Below are 19,982 nucleotides of genomic sequence, written 5' to 3'. Positions count from 1 at the left end.
ACACACACACACACACACACACACACACACATACTCTCCGGCTACATACATGCCACATATGTATTTTTGTTGTAATTACTCCCTTCACTCTCTCTAGCTCCTCGACCCTCTCCCTGTAAGCCCTGATTCTGATGTAAATTCAATTAATTTATTGAATCTGTGAGCCCATTTCCCAGAGCTCAGTAATCTTTGACTGGTGTTCCCTCAATTCAATTTCATTTTAAAGATGCCTTTTTGATGCGGAATAATTGGCGTTGCCAAGGCAGTGAACTGCAAACAATAATACAAAGCAAAACCTCGACATGTAATGATTCATAATTAATCTGGCAGTACACATAAGGACATGAAACAGAGACATAGAGATAATCACCGGCAGACGACACTATCTACTTTGTTTTGGTGTGTGTGTGTGTGTGTGTGTGTGTATTATCACATAGTTCTGGTTTAAATGATGAATACCATAAATATTAACATTAAATGGTACGTACCATAAATCACTACACGTCATTGAGGCAAGCCAGAATTTACTAGACATAACATTATGTCTTTGTTCTTACTGAAACTGTCCCACATATCCTGTCTGTATGCCGAACTCTGTGCTAGAGGATTTTTGAGGCCTGGCCTTCTGTATCAGTCCTGCTGAAGGATTCTCGGTATCTTAAAACTGCAGAGATCCAGGTATGCCAGTCTGTCCTTGAGCAGTTAACCCTTTAAGAGCAGGAGTTATCTTTGTGGATCGTTACAGAGCTCATTCTGAAGCTGAAGCAGCTCTGATGAAACTGGCAGGTGCAGGGCTTCCCTGTAAAGTCTCTGAATTGCAACACCTTGACATCTTAGGATCTAATTTCCTGTATGTTTACTGTGATACGAAGTTGATAGCTGCACTGAGGCATCCATGTAAACAGACTTTTTTTCCCCGACTATCCAAATATACTGTTTTGCCATGAACACTGAATTCAAAAGACCACCCACCCCGTAATTTATCCATCCTTTTTCATCTATTCTGTGCTTGTTTACACCAACTGATTTTAAATGGCCTCCTTTCATTTAGCTATGTTAATCAGTGATAACTCCAGCACAGAACTCGGCTAATGACTCTGGCTAATGTGGACTCTTCAGCATCACTGCTGGTGTCCTGGTTCTGCTGTCCAGTTCGATATGACTTTGGTGAATATGAACTCTACGGCATTAAATGCTGGTGCCCTGGTTCTACTTTCCATTTCTACACACGTCAGTCGCCACTGCAGTGTATTCTGGCTCCTGCTGCTTTTCCATGATGTTTGGGTATTTGTAGAAATTAGATGCTCTTCAGTGGTCAGAATGTATCATTGCATAAACTCTTCTGTTCTCAGCAGCCTTTCTTCCATATCCAGAGTAATCTCGGGAATTGGCACACTGGTTCTGCGATACCTCAGTCCGCTTTACAATTCTGTCTGAAACGGCAGGGGGCAAAGTAGATTGGTAATTAGTCTGTCCTATGCATAGTGTCAGTTTGGCTTTTTCCAGATCTTTTGGTTAAGGTTTCTGTAATAAGATTTCCAGTCACCTGTGACTAATGAGGCCTTTCCATGTTGAAGGAGCTGGGAAAATGCCATGATGCTGCTGGGCTTCATGTACCTACACGCTATCTCCCCCCCCTCTCCCACTCTCAGAATGACCTGCACCGGGCCATCCAGCGCACGCACTCGGCTATGTTCAACCAGGTCCTCATCCTCATCTGTACCCTGGTCTGCCTCATGTTTACCTGGTGGGTCTGAGGGACACACATGCATTAATTTCACAAACATGTGAACAGACTTACACTCCTTAAATATATATGGGACACTGGGGTACTGCTTCACACCGAATTTTTGCCCATTACTGCAGGAATTTTTTCCAACAAAGTTGGAAGCGTTGAATTGTCCAAAATGTCTTGGTATGCATATGAATGAATGAATGAATGAATGAATGAATGTCACATTTATATAGCATTTTTCAAGACACGCAAAGCACTTTCCAAAATGAATGGGGAGCCATTAGTTGCTCTCACCTATAGAGGGCAAGTTGGAGGAGGCATAACGAGAATTTCCCCATGGGGATCAATCATTATTATTCAACCACCACCACTGTATAGCCCCTCACCTGGATGATGCGGCAGCAGCCATTATAGGCCAGTATGCTCACCACAAAGTAGCTAAGGTGCTGAAGGAGCAGGAGAGAATTCACCAGTAATATATACAGGGTGATTAGGAGGCCAGATTTGAAAGGACCAGAGTTGGCCAGTTTATCCAGGACATCAGGGTATCACCCCTACTCTTTCAAACAATGCCCAGGGATCCTTTATAACCTCGGGGAGTCAGGACCTCAATTTTACTTCTCATCTGAAGGCCAGTACCATTTTACAGCACAGCGTCCCCATCACTGCACTGGAGATCCTCACAGATCAGGCTAACCTGTCAGCTCTACCCGGAAGCAACCTAGCTTTCCTAGTTGGTCTCCCCTTCAAGTACTGGCCAGGCCCAAACTTGCTTAGCTTCAGGTGGATTGCCTAGTCTGACCTGCAGGTGGTAGGGTTGCTAACAAACCACATCAGGCACATCTATGCTTTCTGGGAACAGTTAGAAGACCCGTTTTTGTTCCAGCATGTCTGTACCCCAGTGTACAAACCAAGATCCTTAAAGACATGGTTGGGTGAGTTTGGTGCGGAAGAATTGGCCCACGCCAAGCCCTGACAACCTCATCAAGTACCTTTAGGGTGAACTAGAATAGAGAACGAGAGCCAGGCCTTCACATCCAACATCAACGTCTAACTTCACACGCGCTCCTCTGGATGAATGGGCAAAAATCCCCACAGACACTCTCCATAATCCTGTGGAAAGCCTCCTCAGAAGAGTGGCAGCTTTTATAGCTGCAAAGGGGGGACCAGCTCCATATTGATGCCTATAGATTTAGACTTGGATGTCATAAAAGTTCCTGTAGGTGTAATGGCCTGGTGTCCTAGTACTTTTGTTCATATGATTCCTTCCACTATCACGCTGTTTGCTCCATCTTTTCCCTGCTCCACAGCATCTGTGGCATCCAGCACCTAGAACGCGCCGGCAACAACCTGACACTCTTTGACTCACTCTACTTCTGTGTGGTGACCTTCTCCACGGTGGGCTTCGGCGACGTCACGCCCCGGATCTGGCCCTCGCAGCTTCTCGTGGTCATCATGATCTGTGTGGCTCTCATTGTTTTGCCTGTGCAGGTGAGCCAATCACTGAGCTCGCTGTCATGTGACACGCAAGCATTCTCCTGCCTGGAAATGAGCAGCATGTGGGTTGCTTTTTTGAGAATGGTCTAATCCTCCATCTTTATGTTCCCAAAATACTCTGAGAACATCGCGGTTAAATGACCAGAACACTGAGCTAGCAAGAACTGGAGTATCTCAGAGAATTAAGGGCAAACAATGCTCAAAATGTGTTATATCTCCAAAGTACATCATTTTTAAATAAAAGCCTCTAAGCAAGCAATGATAATGATTATTCTTATTAATAATTATAGTAAAACAATTATAATATTTTTCAGATGTTTTTAGGGTATTAGCTGAATGTTGTTCTAAAAACGTTATGCAAAAGTTTGGGCTTATGGGTTATCTTGGCATGGTGTGCTGTCACTTGGGTGTAGGCCGGGGCCGGGTAAAGCGTAGGCTGGAGGCTGTGGGTGGATGTCAGGTGACCTTGGCATGGTGTGCTGTCGCTTGGGTGTAGGCCGGGGCCCGGTAAAGCGTAGGCTGGAGGCTGTGGGTGGATGTCAGGTGACCTTGGCATGGTGTGCTGTCGCTTGGGTGTAGGCCGGGGCCCGGTAAAGCGTAGGCTGGAGGCTGTGGGTGGATGTCAGGTGACCTTGGCATGGTGTGCTGTCACTTGGGTGTAGGCCGGGGCCCGGTAAAGCGTAGGCTGGAGGCTGTGGGTGGATGTCAGGTGACCTTGGCATGGTGTGCTGTCGCTTGGGTGTAGATCAGGGGTCAGGTGCAGGGCAGGCTGGGGGCTGTGAGTGGATGTCAGGTGACCTTGGCATGGTGTGCTGTCGCTTGGGTGTAGATCAGGGGTCAGGTACATTGCAGGCTGGGGGCTGTGGGTGGATGTCAGGTGACCTTGGCATGGTGTGCTGTCGCTTGGGTGTAGATCAGGGGTCTGGTGCAGGGCAGGCTGGGGGCTGTGGGTGGATGTCAGGTGACCTTGGCATGGTGTGCTGTCGCTTGGGTGTAGATCAGGGGTCAGGTGCAGGGCAGGCTGGGGGCTGTGGGTGGATGTCGGGTGACCTTGGCATGGTGTGCTGTCGCTTGGGTGTAGATCAGGGGTCAGGTGCAGGGCAGGCTGGGGGCTGTGAGTGGATGTCAGGTGACCTTGGCATGGTGTGCTGTCGCTTGGGTGTAGATCAGGGGTCAGGTACATTGCAGGCTGGGGGCTGTGGGTGGATGTCAGGTGACCTTGGCATGGTGTGCTGTCGCTTGGGTGTAGATCAGGGGTCAGGTGCAGGGCAGGCTGGGGGCTGTGGGTGGATGTCAGGTGACCTTGGCATGGTGTGCTGTCGCTTGGGTGTAGATCAGGGGTCAGGTGCAGGGCAGGCTGGGGGCTGTGGGTGGATGTCGGGTCACAGAAGGTGTTCTCCACCCTATAAAGCTAGAAAGCCATGAAAGAGACAGCTCCCTGTTAACAGCCGAGGCCTGTGATCTCTGGCAGAAAAATCTATTTCAACATTTGACACAACTGAGCCCTCTACAACCCCCCCCCCAGTAGTGGGCCCCCACCTGGGCAGAGACAGCTCTTTCCACGTATGCATTATAGGAACCACGCCAGGGTGAGAGGTGATGCCGAACATCGTCACCATTTCAGACGCAGATAGACCTCCACCTGTTGATGCTGTTCCCAACCATCTTCTCCCCTTTCTTCCCAAAACACCCACCCAGCCCGTTCAATTTTGCGGTGCTGTTGCCTAGGCGACACAGTGGTACAGACAGGTGCTGTACTCATAGGCCAAATCACAGCTTCCGCCACCACTCTCGCTGACGGTGGCCCCCCCAGGTAGCTACACCACTGCTGTCTCACTGTGCCCCCAGTTCGAGCAGCTGGCCTTCCTCTGGATGGAGCGGCAGAAGTCAGGCGGTAACTACAGCCGGTACCGGGCGCAGACGGAGAAGCATGTGGTGCTGTGCGTCAGCTGCCTGAAGATTGACCTGCTCATGGACTTCCTCAACGAGTTCTATGCTCACCCACGCCTGCAGGTGAGACTTTAGGGGGCGCCAGACTGCACCTGGCACCTTCCATTATTCATGGCCTCCATTATTATGCTACCGGTACCTCAATGTGATTCAGTTCAGAGCTTTATTGTCATGTTCAATGTGCCCAGAGTGTAATGTACTACGTACAATGAAATTCTCCTTTGCATACCTTCCTCACAGACCACAGAATGACTAGACGACAAGTTTGTAACGGTGCAGCTCCATAAAAACTATACACAGACACACACAAACACAGACATACACACCGACACACATACACACGGACACAGACACACAGAGACATACACATGGTGTATAGTATGCATTCCTGCTACGCATGATATATAGTGCAAAGGATTAGCTGGTGTTTCCTGCATTGGGAACAGAGTTGCAGTGGGGTAGTACTATGAAAGAAGGGTGACAGGGACACATGCAGAAATCACTGTGCTTGCTTATTGTTGGTGAGCAGGTGGTACTTAAGTCCTTGGGTACAGGGCAAACATGACAGGCAGGGTTATCTGGGGCCAAAGCAGAATAGCAAGTAGGACAGGCAGAGCCAAGGTAATTACAGGTAATCCCAGTGACCACCCCCTCCACCACACTGGGCCACGTGCCCGGTGGCTCTGGGTTTCACAGGACTACTACGTGGTGATCCTGTGCCCGGCCGAGATGGACGTGCAGGTTCGCCGGGTGCTGCAGATCCCGCTGTGGGCACAGAGGGTCATCTACCTGCAGGGCTCTGCCCTTAAGGACCAGGACCTAATGAGAGCGAAGTAAGTTTGCTGTGCAGCCTGGTGTTTTCCAGTAAGGGGGGCGGGGGTCCATGTCACATTAGGGGCTGCATGGTATGACGCATATCCTTGATATATGTGCTTTTTATTATATACTGACGTAAATAAAAGGTCTTGTGTTTTTTACATGCCACAGTAAAGGAGAGATGCTGCATGTGATCTTCTGGATATGGCTGTTTCTTACTAACCAGATTTATTTTAATCCCCCCCCCCCACCCATGACCGCATTCTGCCCTGGGACCCCCACCCTACCGGATGCACAGGATGGACGACGCAGAGGCCTGCTTTATTCTCAGCAACCGCTTCGAAGTGGACCGTGTGGCTGCTGTATGTCTCCCCGCCAATTTGATGGGAACCTCTCCCATTACCACGTGACCCTCATCATCGGCCCACCATCAACTTTCGCTCCATCACTCTCTTGCTTCCTCTCTTCCCTTTCTGCTCACCCAGCCTCTCCTCTGTTTCCACCCTCTGTCATGCTCAGTGGCCTCTGATCACGAATCAGTGTAGCCCAGGTGGGCATTTGGAGGATGGAGGATACTGTCTTGCACAGGCTGGGGGTGCAGGGGTGGGGTGGGGGGGGGGGTGATATAGCTCCACACAAACATTGGAGACCCAGAAAGAGTGAGTGAATAGATAGATCCGGTAATCCTGCTTCTCATTCGCTCACATTCTGTCAGGCTTTCTCCTTCCTGTGATTGTTTTATATCACTCCAGGAATAGTTGGCTTTTAGCTCTTTACTTTAATGATTTAAAAATGCTGAGTTCCACCAGGGCACTGCCTTGCTGATCACTAGCCTTAGCTGTTTAATTTTCGCTTAACTCAATTTTCGCTTAACTAATGTTTATGGGCGGAGTGGTGGGGTTAGGGGGGGGGTCATCAGGTCAGGCTCCTGCACCTGAGACTTTGGGTGGTGGGGGGTGGACTCTATCACTAGATAATGGCTGTCTTCCCAGTGGAGTAATCATTTATTATTCACATTACTATTTATTTTAAGTTATTTTAGCTATTATTAATTATTTAAATTATTTAAATTGAAATTTGAGGTTAGCTACACTGTAACACCGATACTCCATACACTGTAACAATGAAACTATGGGGACACTGTAACAATGATACTCCCCATACTGTAATACTGATACTCCATACACTGTAACAATGATACTATGGGGACACTGTAACAATGATACTCCCCATACTGTAATACTGATCCTATGGGGACACTGTAACAATGATACTATGGGGACACTGTAACAATGATACTCCCCATACTGTAACACTGATACTCCATACACTGTAACAAAGATACTTAGAGGTGGGTTGAAAACTTAAATAAATGACTATCAAGTAAATGGATCTCCTAAAGAAACTTGTTCATTTAATATTTAGTGTAGTGTTGATACTCCACTTATTGATGAACCATACACAGTCAAATTATTACTACCCATAGTGTAACACTGATACTCCCTCCACTGTAACACTGACACTCCTACACCATAACTCCCCTTACTATCCAACTGATTCTCCCGACATTGTAGCACAATTACTCTCCATACTGTAACATTCTGAAACTCCCTCCACTGTAACACTGATACTCCTACAGCGTAACTCCCCATACTATCACACTGATACTCCTGACACTGTAGCACTATTACTCCCCACACTGTAACATTCTGAAACTCCCTCCACTGTAACACTGATACTCCGACAGCGTTACTGCGACAGCGTAACTGATACTCACTTTTCACACTGTAACTGACATGTAACTGCCAGGAAATGACCAAAGCTGAATACTGGTGAAACCATTGTTTTGGTTTCTTGTGCATTGTAATGATAAATAAAATAATTAAGAATAATAAATAGTAAGTTCTTCTTGCTGTTTCTTTCTCCACATATTTCATTTTCAGGACCACCAGACCATTCTGAGGGCCTGGGCAGTGAAGGACTTTGCTCCAAACTGCCCCCTTTACGTCCAGATCCTCAAACCCGAGAGCAAATTCCATGTCAAGTTTGCTGGTTAGCATATATGTGTGTGTGTGTGTGTGTGTGTGTGTTTGTGCGCTCCAGGTATACCTTACGTTGTTTAAACTTATTTTGATGTTGTGGTGTCCATTTTTCAGGTCCCCATAACGGTAACCTCAATTTAATACAAATCGGATGACTGCAATCAAGAAACGAAAAATGAAAAATGACAATAGCTCCCAAAGTGCTTGTTTTGGGGAGTCTGAGCCATTGTTTTGGAAAGAACATTTCTTATGGGCTGTTTTGAGTCTTTATACATCCCACCATGATTATCATGGAAAAAAGAGATTGGTCCTGTTCTCGGCTTTAATAAATACCCAAGGAGGTTGCGGGTGAGCTTATCGACCCCCTCCTTTCCATGACATTTATCTGACCCTGTGGCCTGATGCTGACCTCATACTCTACTGTGCATTGCTGCCCCTAGAGCCTGTAATGTAACCAGGCACAAACGAACAGGGAGAACTACACTAAGGCATTTCCTATCTCAGTACAGGAGATCTGTCACTCTCACGTCTCCTTCTATCATTTTCTCCTGGATAAATATAGGTCAGTGCATTTTGCCAAATTAAGAGAAATTCTAATTAGCTTTGTAAAAAATAAAATCGAAGAACACTGGTAGCCTGTGGTTTCTGAGAAGTGCTTCTGTTTAGAAGAATCACGAGGAGCCATTACTTTGAGTGTCCAAGGCAATTATCCTAATTCCCGCCCAATTAGCACCTAATCCACAGCAAAGACTTGACTCGACAGGACCTGACTTACTAGGGGTGCTGCCTTTCCTACTCGAGCTCTGTCAGACATGGAGGCGTAGGGGTGCCGCCTTTCCTACTCAGGCTTTGTCAGACATGGAGGCGTAGGGGTGCCGCCTTTCCTACTCGGGCTCTGTCAGACATGGAGGCGTAGGGGTGCCGCCTTTCCTACTCGGGCTCTGTCAGACATGGAGGCGTAGGGGTGCCGCCTTTCCTACTCGGGCTCTGTCAGACATGGAGGCGTAGGAGTGCCGCCTTTCCTACTCGAGCTCTGTCAGACATGGAGGCGTAGGGGTGCCGCCTTTCCTACTCGGGCTCTGTCAGACATGGAGGCGTAGGGGTGCCGCCTTTCCTACTCGAGCTCTGTCAGACATGGAGGCGTAGGGGTGCCGCCTTTCCTACTCGGGCTCTGTCAGACATGGAGGCGTAGGGGTGCCGCCTTTCCTCCTCGGGCTCTGTCAGACATGGAGGCGTAGGGGTGCCGCCTTTCCTACTCGGGCTCTGTCAGACATGGAGGCGTAGGGGTGCCGCCTTTCCTACTCAGGCTCTGTCAGACATGGAGGCGTAGGGGTGCCGCCTTTCCTTTCTCGGGCTCTGTCAGACATGGAGGCGTAGGGGTGCCGCCTTTCCTACTCGGGCTCTGTCAGATGTGGAGGCGTAGGGGTGCCGCCTTTCCTACTCGGGCTCTGTCAGACATGGAGGCGTAGGGGTGCCGCCTTTCCTACTCGGGCTCTGTCAGATGTGGAGGCGTAGGGGTGCCGCCTTTCCTACTCGGGCTCTGTCAGACATGGAGGCGTAGGGGTGCCGCCTTTCCTACTCGGGCTCTGTCAGACATGGAGGCGTAGGGGCGCCGCCTTTCCTACTCGGGCTCTGTCAGACATGGAGGCGTAGGGGCGCCGCCTTTCCTACTCAGGCTCTGTCAGACATGGAGGCGTAGGGGCGCCGCCTTTCCTACTCAGGCTCTGTCAGACATTGAGGCGTAGGGGCACCGCCTTTCCTACTCGGGCTCTGTCAGACATGGAGGCGTAGGGGCGCCGCCTTTCCTACTCGGGTCTGTCAGACATGGAGGCGTAGGGGCACCGCCTTTCCTACTCGGGCTGTCAGACATGGAGGCGTAGGGGTGCCGCCTTTCCTACTCAGGCTCTGTCAGACAGCTCTGTTCCTACTCTTCTTTATTATAGAGTTATTACTCTATACTTATCATACGAGGGACATTACACTCTGCCCTGTGAGATCATAGTTACTACTCTATACTTTATCATACTTAAGGCACTGCATTCTGCCTTGTCAGACTTACTACTCTATACTCTATTATATAAGGGACACTGTTCTTTGCACTGTGAGATTGGAGTTACTACACTATGCTCTGTCATATTAGGGACATTGCATTCTACCCTGTGACCTTAGACTGAATTCTCTGTATTCTGTTATACTATGTATTCTGCATTCTTCCCTATAATAAAAGCTTCTGTTAAATAATATGTAAATATTCCACCAAATTTAAATAAACACAACCCAGCTAAAGTGATTATCTATGCTTCCAAAAGCAACTAGTGCTGGTTTATTGGTTTGATGAGGCCACTCGACAGATCTGTCCTTCCTCTGTAAGTCAGTGGTATCTTCCTGTCTCCCCCTCCGGTCTCCCCCTCTGGCCTCTAATCCCCCTGTAACAATGGCCACATCCCTGCTGGTCCTTAGAGCCGTGATATCCAGCTACATCACACAGGCAGATGAGTAGCTGACCAAGGTGCTGAACTGTGGAAGTTAAGCATTTGAGAAATGGTCCTCAGGACCTAGTTTCCATTTCTTAACCGGCTAATCTGCAGTGGGATGTAATTATCAGTGCTGCCTTTAGTTGAGCCTGGGCCCCTGCAATAGGAGGTCATGCCTCGTTTCCACCAACACAGAGTCGGTGATAGTGCCAATGCTGGGTGTGTTCTTACTTGGTGTCTTTTGAGAGCCTGTGTTCCCATCGGTTTCAAAAAGAATGAAATGGAAATTTTATTTTTTTTTACCTGCGACATCCATCCATCCATCCATCCTCTACCAATTTTCTGGGTCGGGTCATGGGGGCAGCAGTCTAAGCAGGGAAACCCAGACTTCCCTCTCCCCAGACACTTCATCCAGCTCCTCCAGAGGAATCCCAAGGAATTCTCAGGCCAGCCAAGAGACATAGTCTCTCCAGCATGTCCTGGGTCTTCCCCAGGGCCTTCTCCCAGTGGGACATGCCCGGAACACCTCACGAGGGAGGAATCCAGGAGGCATCCTGACCAGATGCCTGAGCCACCTATCTGACTCCTTTCGATGTGGAGGAGCAGCAGCTCTACTCTGAGTCCCTCCGGAATTACAGAGCTCCTCATCCTATCTCTAAGGGAGAGCCCAGCCGCCCAGCGGAGGAGCAGTGGCTCTACTCTGAGTCCCTCCTGAATGACTGAGCTTCTCACCCTATCTCTAATGGAGAGCCCAGCCATCCTACAGAGGAAACTCATTTCGGCCGCTTGTACTTGCGACCTCCTTCTTTCGGTCACTACTCACAGCTCATGACCATAGTTGAGGGTAGGAACGTAGATCGACTGGTAAATCAAGAGCTTTGCCTTTTGGCTCAGCTCCTTATTCACCATGACAGACTGATGCAGCGCCCGCATCACTGCTGACAGCGCACCGATCCACCTGTCGATCTCCCGCTCCACCCTTCCTTCACTCATGAACAAGACCCCGAAATACTTTAACTCCTCCACTTGGGGAAGGAATCCCACCCCGAACTGGAGAGAGCACTCCACCCTTTTCCCGCTGAGGACCATACTCTCCGATTTGGAGGTGCTGAGACCTAATCCTGAGGTTACCAAACCGGACACCCTCAATGCCCTGGCTGCGCCTAGAAATTCTGTCCATAAAAGTTATGAACATAATCGGTGGCAAAGGGCAGCCCTGGCGGAGTCTAACCCTCACCGGAAACAAGTCCGACTTACTGCCGACAATGCGGACCAAGCTCTGACACCGGTCGTACAGGGACTAACCACCTCTTATAAGGAAGCCTGGCACCCCATACTCCCAGAGCACTCCCCACAGGACTCTCCGAGGGACACGGTCTAATGCCTTTGACAAGTCCACAAAGCACATGTAGACTGGTTGGGCAAACTCCCATGAACCCTCCAAAACCCTGCAGAGAGTATAGAGAAAACTACACTGCTCCTCCTGAATCCTGAATGACCCTTCTCTCGAGGACCTCTGAATAGACCTTACCGGGGAGGCTGATGAGTGTAATCCCCTTATAGTTGAAGAGGTGAACCACCAACCCACTAATCTAGAGGCATTTCCACTAATGTCGGGGATTGAGGAGATCTTTGAAGTATTCCTTCCACCAACTCACATCCCGAGCTGAGGTCAGCAGCGCGCCATCCCCATCATAAACACTTTTGATGCTGCACTGCTTTCCTGCCCTGAGTCACAGGATGGTGGACCAGAATCTCCTCAAAGCCGTCCGGAAGTCGTTCTCCATGACCTCGCCAAACTCCTCCCACACCAGAGTTTTTGCCTCAACAACCGCCGAAGCCGCATTCCACCTGGCCTGCCGGTACTCATCAGCTGCCTCTGAAGTCCCACAGGCTAAAAAGGCCCGATAGAACTCCTTCATCATGTTAACGGCATTGCAACCACCGGTGTCCATCAGTGGGTTTGGAGATTGCCATCGCGACAGGCACTAACCACCTTACAGCTCATTCGTACTCAATATCCCCCGCCTCCCCCGTGACATGGGCAAGGTTCTGCCGGAGGTAGGAGTTGAAGCTCCTTCTGACAGGGAATTCCACCAGATGTTGCTAGCAGTCCCTCACTATACGATTGGGCCTGCCAAGCCTGACCGGCTTCCTCCCCCACCAGCGGAGCCAACCCGCCAGCAGGTGGTGATCGGTTGATAGCTCTGCCCCTCTCCTCACCCAGATGTCCAATACATGCATCCGCGAGTCCGATTACACAACCACAAAGTCGATCATTGAACTGTGGCCTAGAGTGTCCTGGTGCTAAGTGCACATATGGACAGCCTTATGTTTGAACACGGTATTCATTATGGACAATCCAAAAGTCCGATAATGAAATAGCACTCAAGTTCAGATCAGATTGGGGGCGGGGTGTTCCTCCAAATCATGCCCTTCCAGGTCTCACTGTCATTCCCCACCTGAGCATTGAAGTCCCTCAGCAGAACTCCAAAATGTGTGCATATTCGGAACTGCCATTTGATGCATAAACGCAAACAACAGTCAGGACTCATCCCCCCACCCCAAAGGTGAAGGGAGGCTACCCTCTACTCTACCGCGGTAAACTACCCCTGTTCAGCGCCTCTCCGCACAAGCAACTCCAGAGTGGAAGAGGGTACAACCCCCCTCACGGAGACTGGTTCCAGAGCCCAAGCCATGCCTTGAGGTGAGCCCGACTAGATCTAGTCAGAACCTCACAACCTCGTGCACCAGCTCAGGCTCCTTCCCCACCAGGGAGGTGACATTCCATGTCCCTAGAGCTAGCTTCTGCAGCCGAGGATCGGACCGCCAAGGTCCCCACCTTCGGCCACTGCGCAACTCACACTGCACCCAACTACTCCTACAGGTGGTGAGCCCATTGGAGGGGGACACACATGCCTTCTTCGGGCTGTACCCGACCAGGCCCCATGGACACAGGCTTGGCCACCAGGCGCTCGCCATCAAGCCCCACCCCCAGGCCTGGCTCAGTGACCCATGTCCAGACGAGGGAAAACATGAATCTAATGAGCCACACTTCATCTGGTTCCTCACCCAGGGCCTGTTTGCCTTGGGTGACCCTACCAGGGGCATAAAACCCTGGGCAACATAGCTCCAGGGATCATTGGAACACGCAAACCCCTCCACCACGATAAGGTGTTGGCTCCAGGATAGGGACCTGTGACATGTTTATAATTTATTGTTAAATCTGGCCAGCAAATTGATGTTTTGTTTTCCACAGAATGAAAAAAATGGTGTAACGCTAATCCACTAATAAACTGGCAATTTGTTTCACTGCTAGCATCAGCAATATAAGTTGAAACTTTATCGGTTATGGAATGAATTTTCCGGGGTCCCACTTTCACTGATGCCAAATTCTGAGACTAGCATTTCTGTAGTGCCATGCTGGAGTCATTTTTTCTGGTCCAGTGCCAGTTTTTGCAGTGGAAATGCACAGAAATAAAAAATTTGGATATTTGCTCTGGCACCACATTGGTAGAATTGAGGCAAATGTCAGTGCTACCTTTAGTTTGGCCCTCCGTCAGCCTGGTCCCCTTGCGGAGGAAAGGAGGGAGGTCAGCGTCAGTGCTGCCTTTAGTCATTCCCTCCATCAGCCGGGTCCCCTTGCGGAGGGAGGGAGGTCAGCGTCAGTGGGCCTTTAGTCTGGTCCTCCAAAAACCTGGTATCCCTACAGAGGGAGGTCAGTGTCAGTGCTGCCTTTAGCCTGGTCCTCCAAAAGCCTGGTACCCCTGTGGAAGGAGGTCAATGTCAGTGCTGCCATTAGTCTGGCCCTCCAGTCAGCCTAGTCCGCTTGCGGAGGAAGGTCAGTGTCAGTGCTGCCATTAGTCTGGCCCTCCAGTCAGCCTAGTCCGCTTGCGGAGGAAGGTCAGTGTCACGGCTGCCATTAGTCTGACCCTCCAGTCAGCCTAGTCCCCTTGAGGAGGAAGGTCAGTGTCAGTGCTGCCATTAGTCTGGCCCTCCAGTCAGCCTAGTCCGTCTTAGCTCTGGTCTTTTATATGCTTTCATGTGACGGATGTCTGTGTGTGGACTTTTACATCATTTATGTATAGCTGACCCATGTGCCTGCTAAGTTCATGGGTGATACAGGGCTTTGTTGTGTTTATTGATTAACATGTGATTGTTATTTGGTCATAGATCACGTGGTTTGCGAGGAGGAGTTCAAATATGCCATGCTGGCTCTCAACTGTGTGTGTCCGGCTACGTCCACGCTCATTACACTGCTGATCCATTCCTCTAGGGGGCAGTGAGTACAGGCACACACATAGACACTGGCACAGACACACACACATACACACTCACACACACATGCCGCCCACAGGCAGACACAAACACACACGAACACACAGAGATGCAGACACATATGCACACACACACACAGATACACACAAACATACACACGGACACACACACACACACACACAGACACTCAAAGAAACACAGGCACACATACACACGCATTCACAGATACACACATTCATTCAGTGACACGGATGCACACAGACACACAGAAACACACAGATAGACACCGACCACAAACACACAGACAGTTTTTACATTAAGTATCTATGTTGACCTGCAGTGCCTCCCTCTGACCCCGAGCTTCTGCTCCTGTGTCCCGGTTGCCTACAGGGCAGCACCTCAGCAGGCATTTCGGCAGCGCCCGGGGGCCTTCCCGTCCCTCAGCAGGTCAGTGCCAGAACGCAAACACCACAGCGCAACATGCAGATACGTAGCCATGAAGCTTCCATTAAATCCATTTTTGGATTCCCTCCTCAGGGAAGGTGGTGCTAACTCCGTGGACCAATGGCAACGCACCTACAGCCGCTGCTCAGCCAATGAGGTGTACCACATTCGCCTTGAGGAGAGCAAGTTCTTTGGCGAGTACCAGGGCAAGAGCTTTACCTTCGCATCCTTCCACGCCCATAAAAAGTGAGAAAACCAATGCTCCTAATTTTATATATACAGTGAGATGGGACTGTGTGTGAGTGAGATACATTTAACACTGAGTGACTTAGCATGCGGCACCGTCACACTCAGTCACTCACAATCCTTCAGGTTAATGCAGTGACAGTAACAGACAGCCCACAGTACCGTCACACTCAGTTACTCACACTCCTTCAGGTTAATGCAGTGACAGTAACACACAGCCTACAGTACTGTTACACTCAGTTATTCACACTCCTTCAGGTTAATGCAGTGACAATAATATACAGCCCACGGTACTGTCACACTCAGTTACTCACACTCCTTCAGGTTAATGCAGTGACAGTAACACACAGCCTACAGTACTGTTACACTCAGTTATTCACACTCCTTCAGGTTAATGCAGTGACAATAATACACAGCCCACGGTAATGTCACACTCAGTTACTCACACTCCTTCAGGTTAATGCAGTGACAGTAACATGCAGCCCACAGTACTGTTACACTCAGTTACTTACAATATGCTCCTTAAAGTTAATGCAGTGACAACACACAGCACATGATACCGTCACACTCAGTCACTCACAATCCTTCAGGTTAATGCAGTGACAGTAACACACTGCCCACAGTACTGTCACACTCAGTCACTCACAATCTTTCAGATTAATGCAGTGACAGTAACACAAAGCCCACAGTACCGTCACACTCAGTTACTCACACTCCTTCAGGTTAATGCAGTGACAGTAACACAAAGCCCGCGGTACCATCACACTCAGTCACTCATACTCCTTCAGGTTAATGCAGTGACAGTAACACACATCCCACAGTATCGTCACACTCAGTCACTCACAATACTTCAGGTTAATGCAGTGACAGTAACACACAGCCCACAGTACTGTAACACTCAGTTACTCACACTCCTCCAGGTTAATGCAGTGACAGTAACACAGCCCACAGTACCATCACACTCAGTCACTCACAATCCTTCAGGATATTGCAGTGACAGTAACACATATTCCACAGTACTGTTACACTCAGTTACTTACAGTATGCTCCTTAAAGTTAATGCAGTGACAATAACACACAGCACGTGATACCGTCACACTCAGTCACTCACAATCCTTCAGGTTAATGCAGTGACAGTAACATGCAGCCCACAGTACTGTTACACTCAGTTACTTACAGTATGCTCCTTCAAGTTAATGCAGTGACAATAACACACAGCCCGCGATACCATCACACTCAGTCACTCACAGTCCTTCAGGTTAATGCAGTGACAGTAACACACAGCCCACAGTACTGTCACACTCAGTTACTCTCACTCCTTCAGGTTAATGCAGTGACAGTAACACAAAGCCCGCCGTACCATCACACTCAGTCACTCATACTCCTTCAGGTTAATGCAGTGTCAGTAACACACATCCCACAGTATCGTCACACTCAGTCACTCACAATACTTCAGGTTAATGCAATGACAGTAACACTGTACAGGTATACTCAGTTACACTCCTTACAGTCCTGACAGTAACCTATTCTGATGTGGTGTGTGTGTGTGTGTGTGTGTGTGTGTTGCAGGTACGGTGTGTGTCTTATTGGGGTTCGCAGGAAGGATACAGCCAACATTCTGCTCAACCCGGGCCCCTGCCACATCATGACATCTTCTGATACTTGCTTTTACATCAACATCTCCAAAGAGGAGAACTCTGCCTTTGTCCGGGGCCAGCGGGAATCTTCACGAGGCCCAGGGAGGGGCTCTGGCGGGGTGCCCCAGACCATCTACCATGGCCTGACACGCCTGCCTGTCCACAGCATCATCGCCAGCATGGGTGAGTCCCTCCCAGTTACATGCTAATTCTCACTATTATGAAATGATAATACAAATACAAAACGCCTAAAATAATAAAATTGTTCATGTTTTAAATGCAAATACACTGAATTGCTCATTCTGTAAGATTACCCTGTATGGGTCTAATTACATTTTTGACGCAAGTGCTCCCTCTGCTGGTAATAATCGGAACTGAATTAGGCGGTGAAGTAATTCTTGAAGAACACCTTTACGTCTCAGTCGTTAGGTGATTTTGCCAGGGGTGCAGTTTCATTCCTGACCGGTCAGATGAAAATGCGAAAAAGCTGTCTGAACATATTAGACTCTCATTAGGACAAGTGGGTACAAGAAAAGGATGGATGGAAGTACAATAAAATTTAATTATATTGTAAAGTTATATTTGGAAATGTCACTCATTTAAATCATGTCAATGTGTAATAATAATTTATTGTAAATGTATACACTATTTTGTTTTAAGAAATTAATTTATCTGGATGAATGACTGATTGGACTCCTGCAGCCTAGAGTTGCCTATGATTCAGTATGTCCCCTACCTGTCTCCCTCCCCCTCAGCACGATGGAAACAGTCAGAAAATACATCAGTGGGTGGGCATTTATGCTTAAACTACAACCGAATTTTGTTGCCCAGCAGTTCTGCTGAAATTGATCGCATTGGTAGTGGACACAGAGTACTTGTGATTGATCCCATTAGTAATGGATACAGAGTACTCATGATTTATCCCATATCTAATGGATACAGAGTACTCCTGTTTCATCCCATATCTAATGGATACAGAGTACTCCTGTTTCATCCCATTTCTAATAGATACAGAGTACCCATGACTGATCCCATTGCTAATGGATACAGAGTACCTGTGATTCGTCCCATTGCTAATGGATACAGAGTACCTGTGATTCGTCCCATTGCTAATGGATACAGAGTACCTGTGATTCGTCCCATTGCTAATGGATACAGAGTACCTGTGATTCGTCCCATTGCTAATGGATACAGAGTACCTGTGATTCGTCCCATTGCTAATGGATACAGAGTACCTGTGATTCGTCCCATTGCTAATGGATACAGAGTACCTGTGATTCGTCCCATTGCTAATGGATACAGAGTACCTGTCATTCGTCCCATTGCTAATGGATACAGAGTACCTGTGATTCGTCCCATTGCTAATGGATACAGAGTACCTGTCATTCGTCCCATTGCTAATGGATACAGAGTACCTGTCATTCGTCCCATTGCTAATGGATACAGAGTACCTGTGATTCGTCCCATTGCTAATGGATACAGAGTACCTGTCATTCGTCCCATTGCTAATGGATACAGAGTACCTGTGATTCGTCCCATTGCTAATGGATACAGAGTACCTGTCATTCGTCCCATTGCTAATGGATACAGAGTACTCATGTCTCTCCTCCCATCCCTCCACTCCCCCACCCCCGTTAGGCACTGTGGCCATGGATCTGCCCGACTCCAGCGGCAGCAGTCCAGACAGTGTGGAAGGTGGGGGCGGCGCAGGCAGCAAGCTGGGTACCAATACCTTGGTGCTACCTGACAAGGAGGCAGGGGAGAGACGGCAGAGCATCGGCCCAGTCCTGGAAGTTGTGGACGGGGTCAGCAGCCCCTCCCTGGATCTCCTGAGTGACCAATCGGAGGATGAGAGCGGAGAAGGCGGCGAGGGGGAGGATAGCAAAGGAGGAGCTGAGGGGCACAGCTGGGCGGGACATTGCGAGTGAGTGGGGGTAACGGGGTTCCAGTAGTAATTGGGGGACACAGTGTGGAAAGACCGTGTTACATACCGGAGAAGGACCTAGCTGGTGTCAGGATGACTGAGTATTTTAAGGCGTCAGGCACAAGGACAGTCACCTTGTATAGTGGGTGTTTTGGCCTGCACATGGAGGACTGGCTTCAAATGCCTCTTCTGATACAGACATTTTGGGTGGGGGAAGGCATATGGCACAGCAGGTTAGATCTCTCTATCTATGATCAGAATTTCGCTGTTTTTAATCCCCCCCACACATACCTCAAAATACTGTAGAGCTCTAATGCTAAATGAATGAATGCCCTGTGCACAGGCCCAGAACTGCGCCCCCACCTCTACGCGTCTTAAAATATCAAGGCCCGCAAGACGGAATATTCGAAAAAACATTCCTTCATGTGTCTGTGTCATACATCTACAAAAGGCAAATTAAGCAGCACAAACTCTTCAGGGAGGATTAGGTATCTTGGTGTTTCTTTCATCGGTGTCAGAAAGGTCCCGCAGATGTGAGGGTGCCGTGTCACAGTCATGCTGTCTCTCTACGGCAGGTGGGTGAAGGGCTACCCCCTGAACTCGCCCTACATCGGCAGCTCGCCCACACTCTGCCACCTGCTGAAGGACAAGGTGTCCTTCTGCTGCCTCCGCCTGGACAAGGTGAGGTACCTCGGCCGACATGTTCCACCACTGGCCCCTCTGGGTGAGCAGCATCCCTTCTCAATCTCATCATCGTCTCCTGCAGGGCTGCCACCACGTGCCCTATGAGGACGCCCGCTCCTACGGCTTCAAGAACAAGCTGATTATCGTATCGGCAGAGCGCGCTGGAAACGGTCTCTACAACTTCCTGGTTCCCTTGCGGGCATACTACAGACCCAAGAAGGAGCTGAATCCGATTGTGCTGCTGCTGGAGAGCCC

At 49.1% G+C, this 19,982-nt stretch overlaps 1 protein-coding gene across 1 annotated transcript in view; it reads left to right on the top strand.

Moving 5' to 3' along the window:
* LOC125741753 (potassium channel subfamily T member 2-like) overlaps positions 1 to 19,982 on the top strand; it is a 68,247-nt gene that overhangs the window by 34,800 nt on the left and 13,465 nt on the right. Inside the window, exons 9-21 of the mRNA XM_049013050.1 lie at positions 1,653 to 1,747; positions 3,046 to 3,226; positions 5,081 to 5,245; positions 5,879 to 6,015; positions 6,297 to 6,360; positions 7,942 to 8,050; positions 14,688 to 14,796; positions 15,183 to 15,239; positions 15,330 to 15,482; positions 17,052 to 17,302; positions 18,758 to 19,043; positions 19,619 to 19,724; positions 19,810 to 19,982. Coding sequence (XP_048869007.1) covers positions 1,653 to 1,747; positions 3,046 to 3,226; positions 5,081 to 5,245; positions 5,879 to 6,015; positions 6,297 to 6,360; positions 7,942 to 8,050; positions 14,688 to 14,796; positions 15,183 to 15,239; positions 15,330 to 15,482; positions 17,052 to 17,302; positions 18,758 to 19,043; positions 19,619 to 19,724; positions 19,810 to 19,982 — 1,886 coding nt within the window. The remainder of the gene's footprint in view (positions 1 to 1,652; positions 1,748 to 3,045; positions 3,227 to 5,080; positions 5,246 to 5,878; positions 6,016 to 6,296; positions 6,361 to 7,941; positions 8,051 to 14,687; positions 14,797 to 15,182; positions 15,240 to 15,329; positions 15,483 to 17,051; positions 17,303 to 18,757; positions 19,044 to 19,618; positions 19,725 to 19,809) is intronic.

The sequence above is a fragment of the Brienomyrus brachyistius genome, chromosome 5, assembly GCF_023856365.1.
Source record: "Brienomyrus brachyistius isolate T26 chromosome 5, BBRACH_0.4, whole genome shotgun sequence".
In the NCBI taxonomy this organism is placed as follows: domain Eukaryota; kingdom Metazoa; phylum Chordata; class Actinopteri; order Osteoglossiformes; family Mormyridae; genus Brienomyrus; species Brienomyrus brachyistius.
Note: the sequence above shows the minus strand (reverse complement) of the source record. Positions and strands in the feature narration are given on the sequence as shown.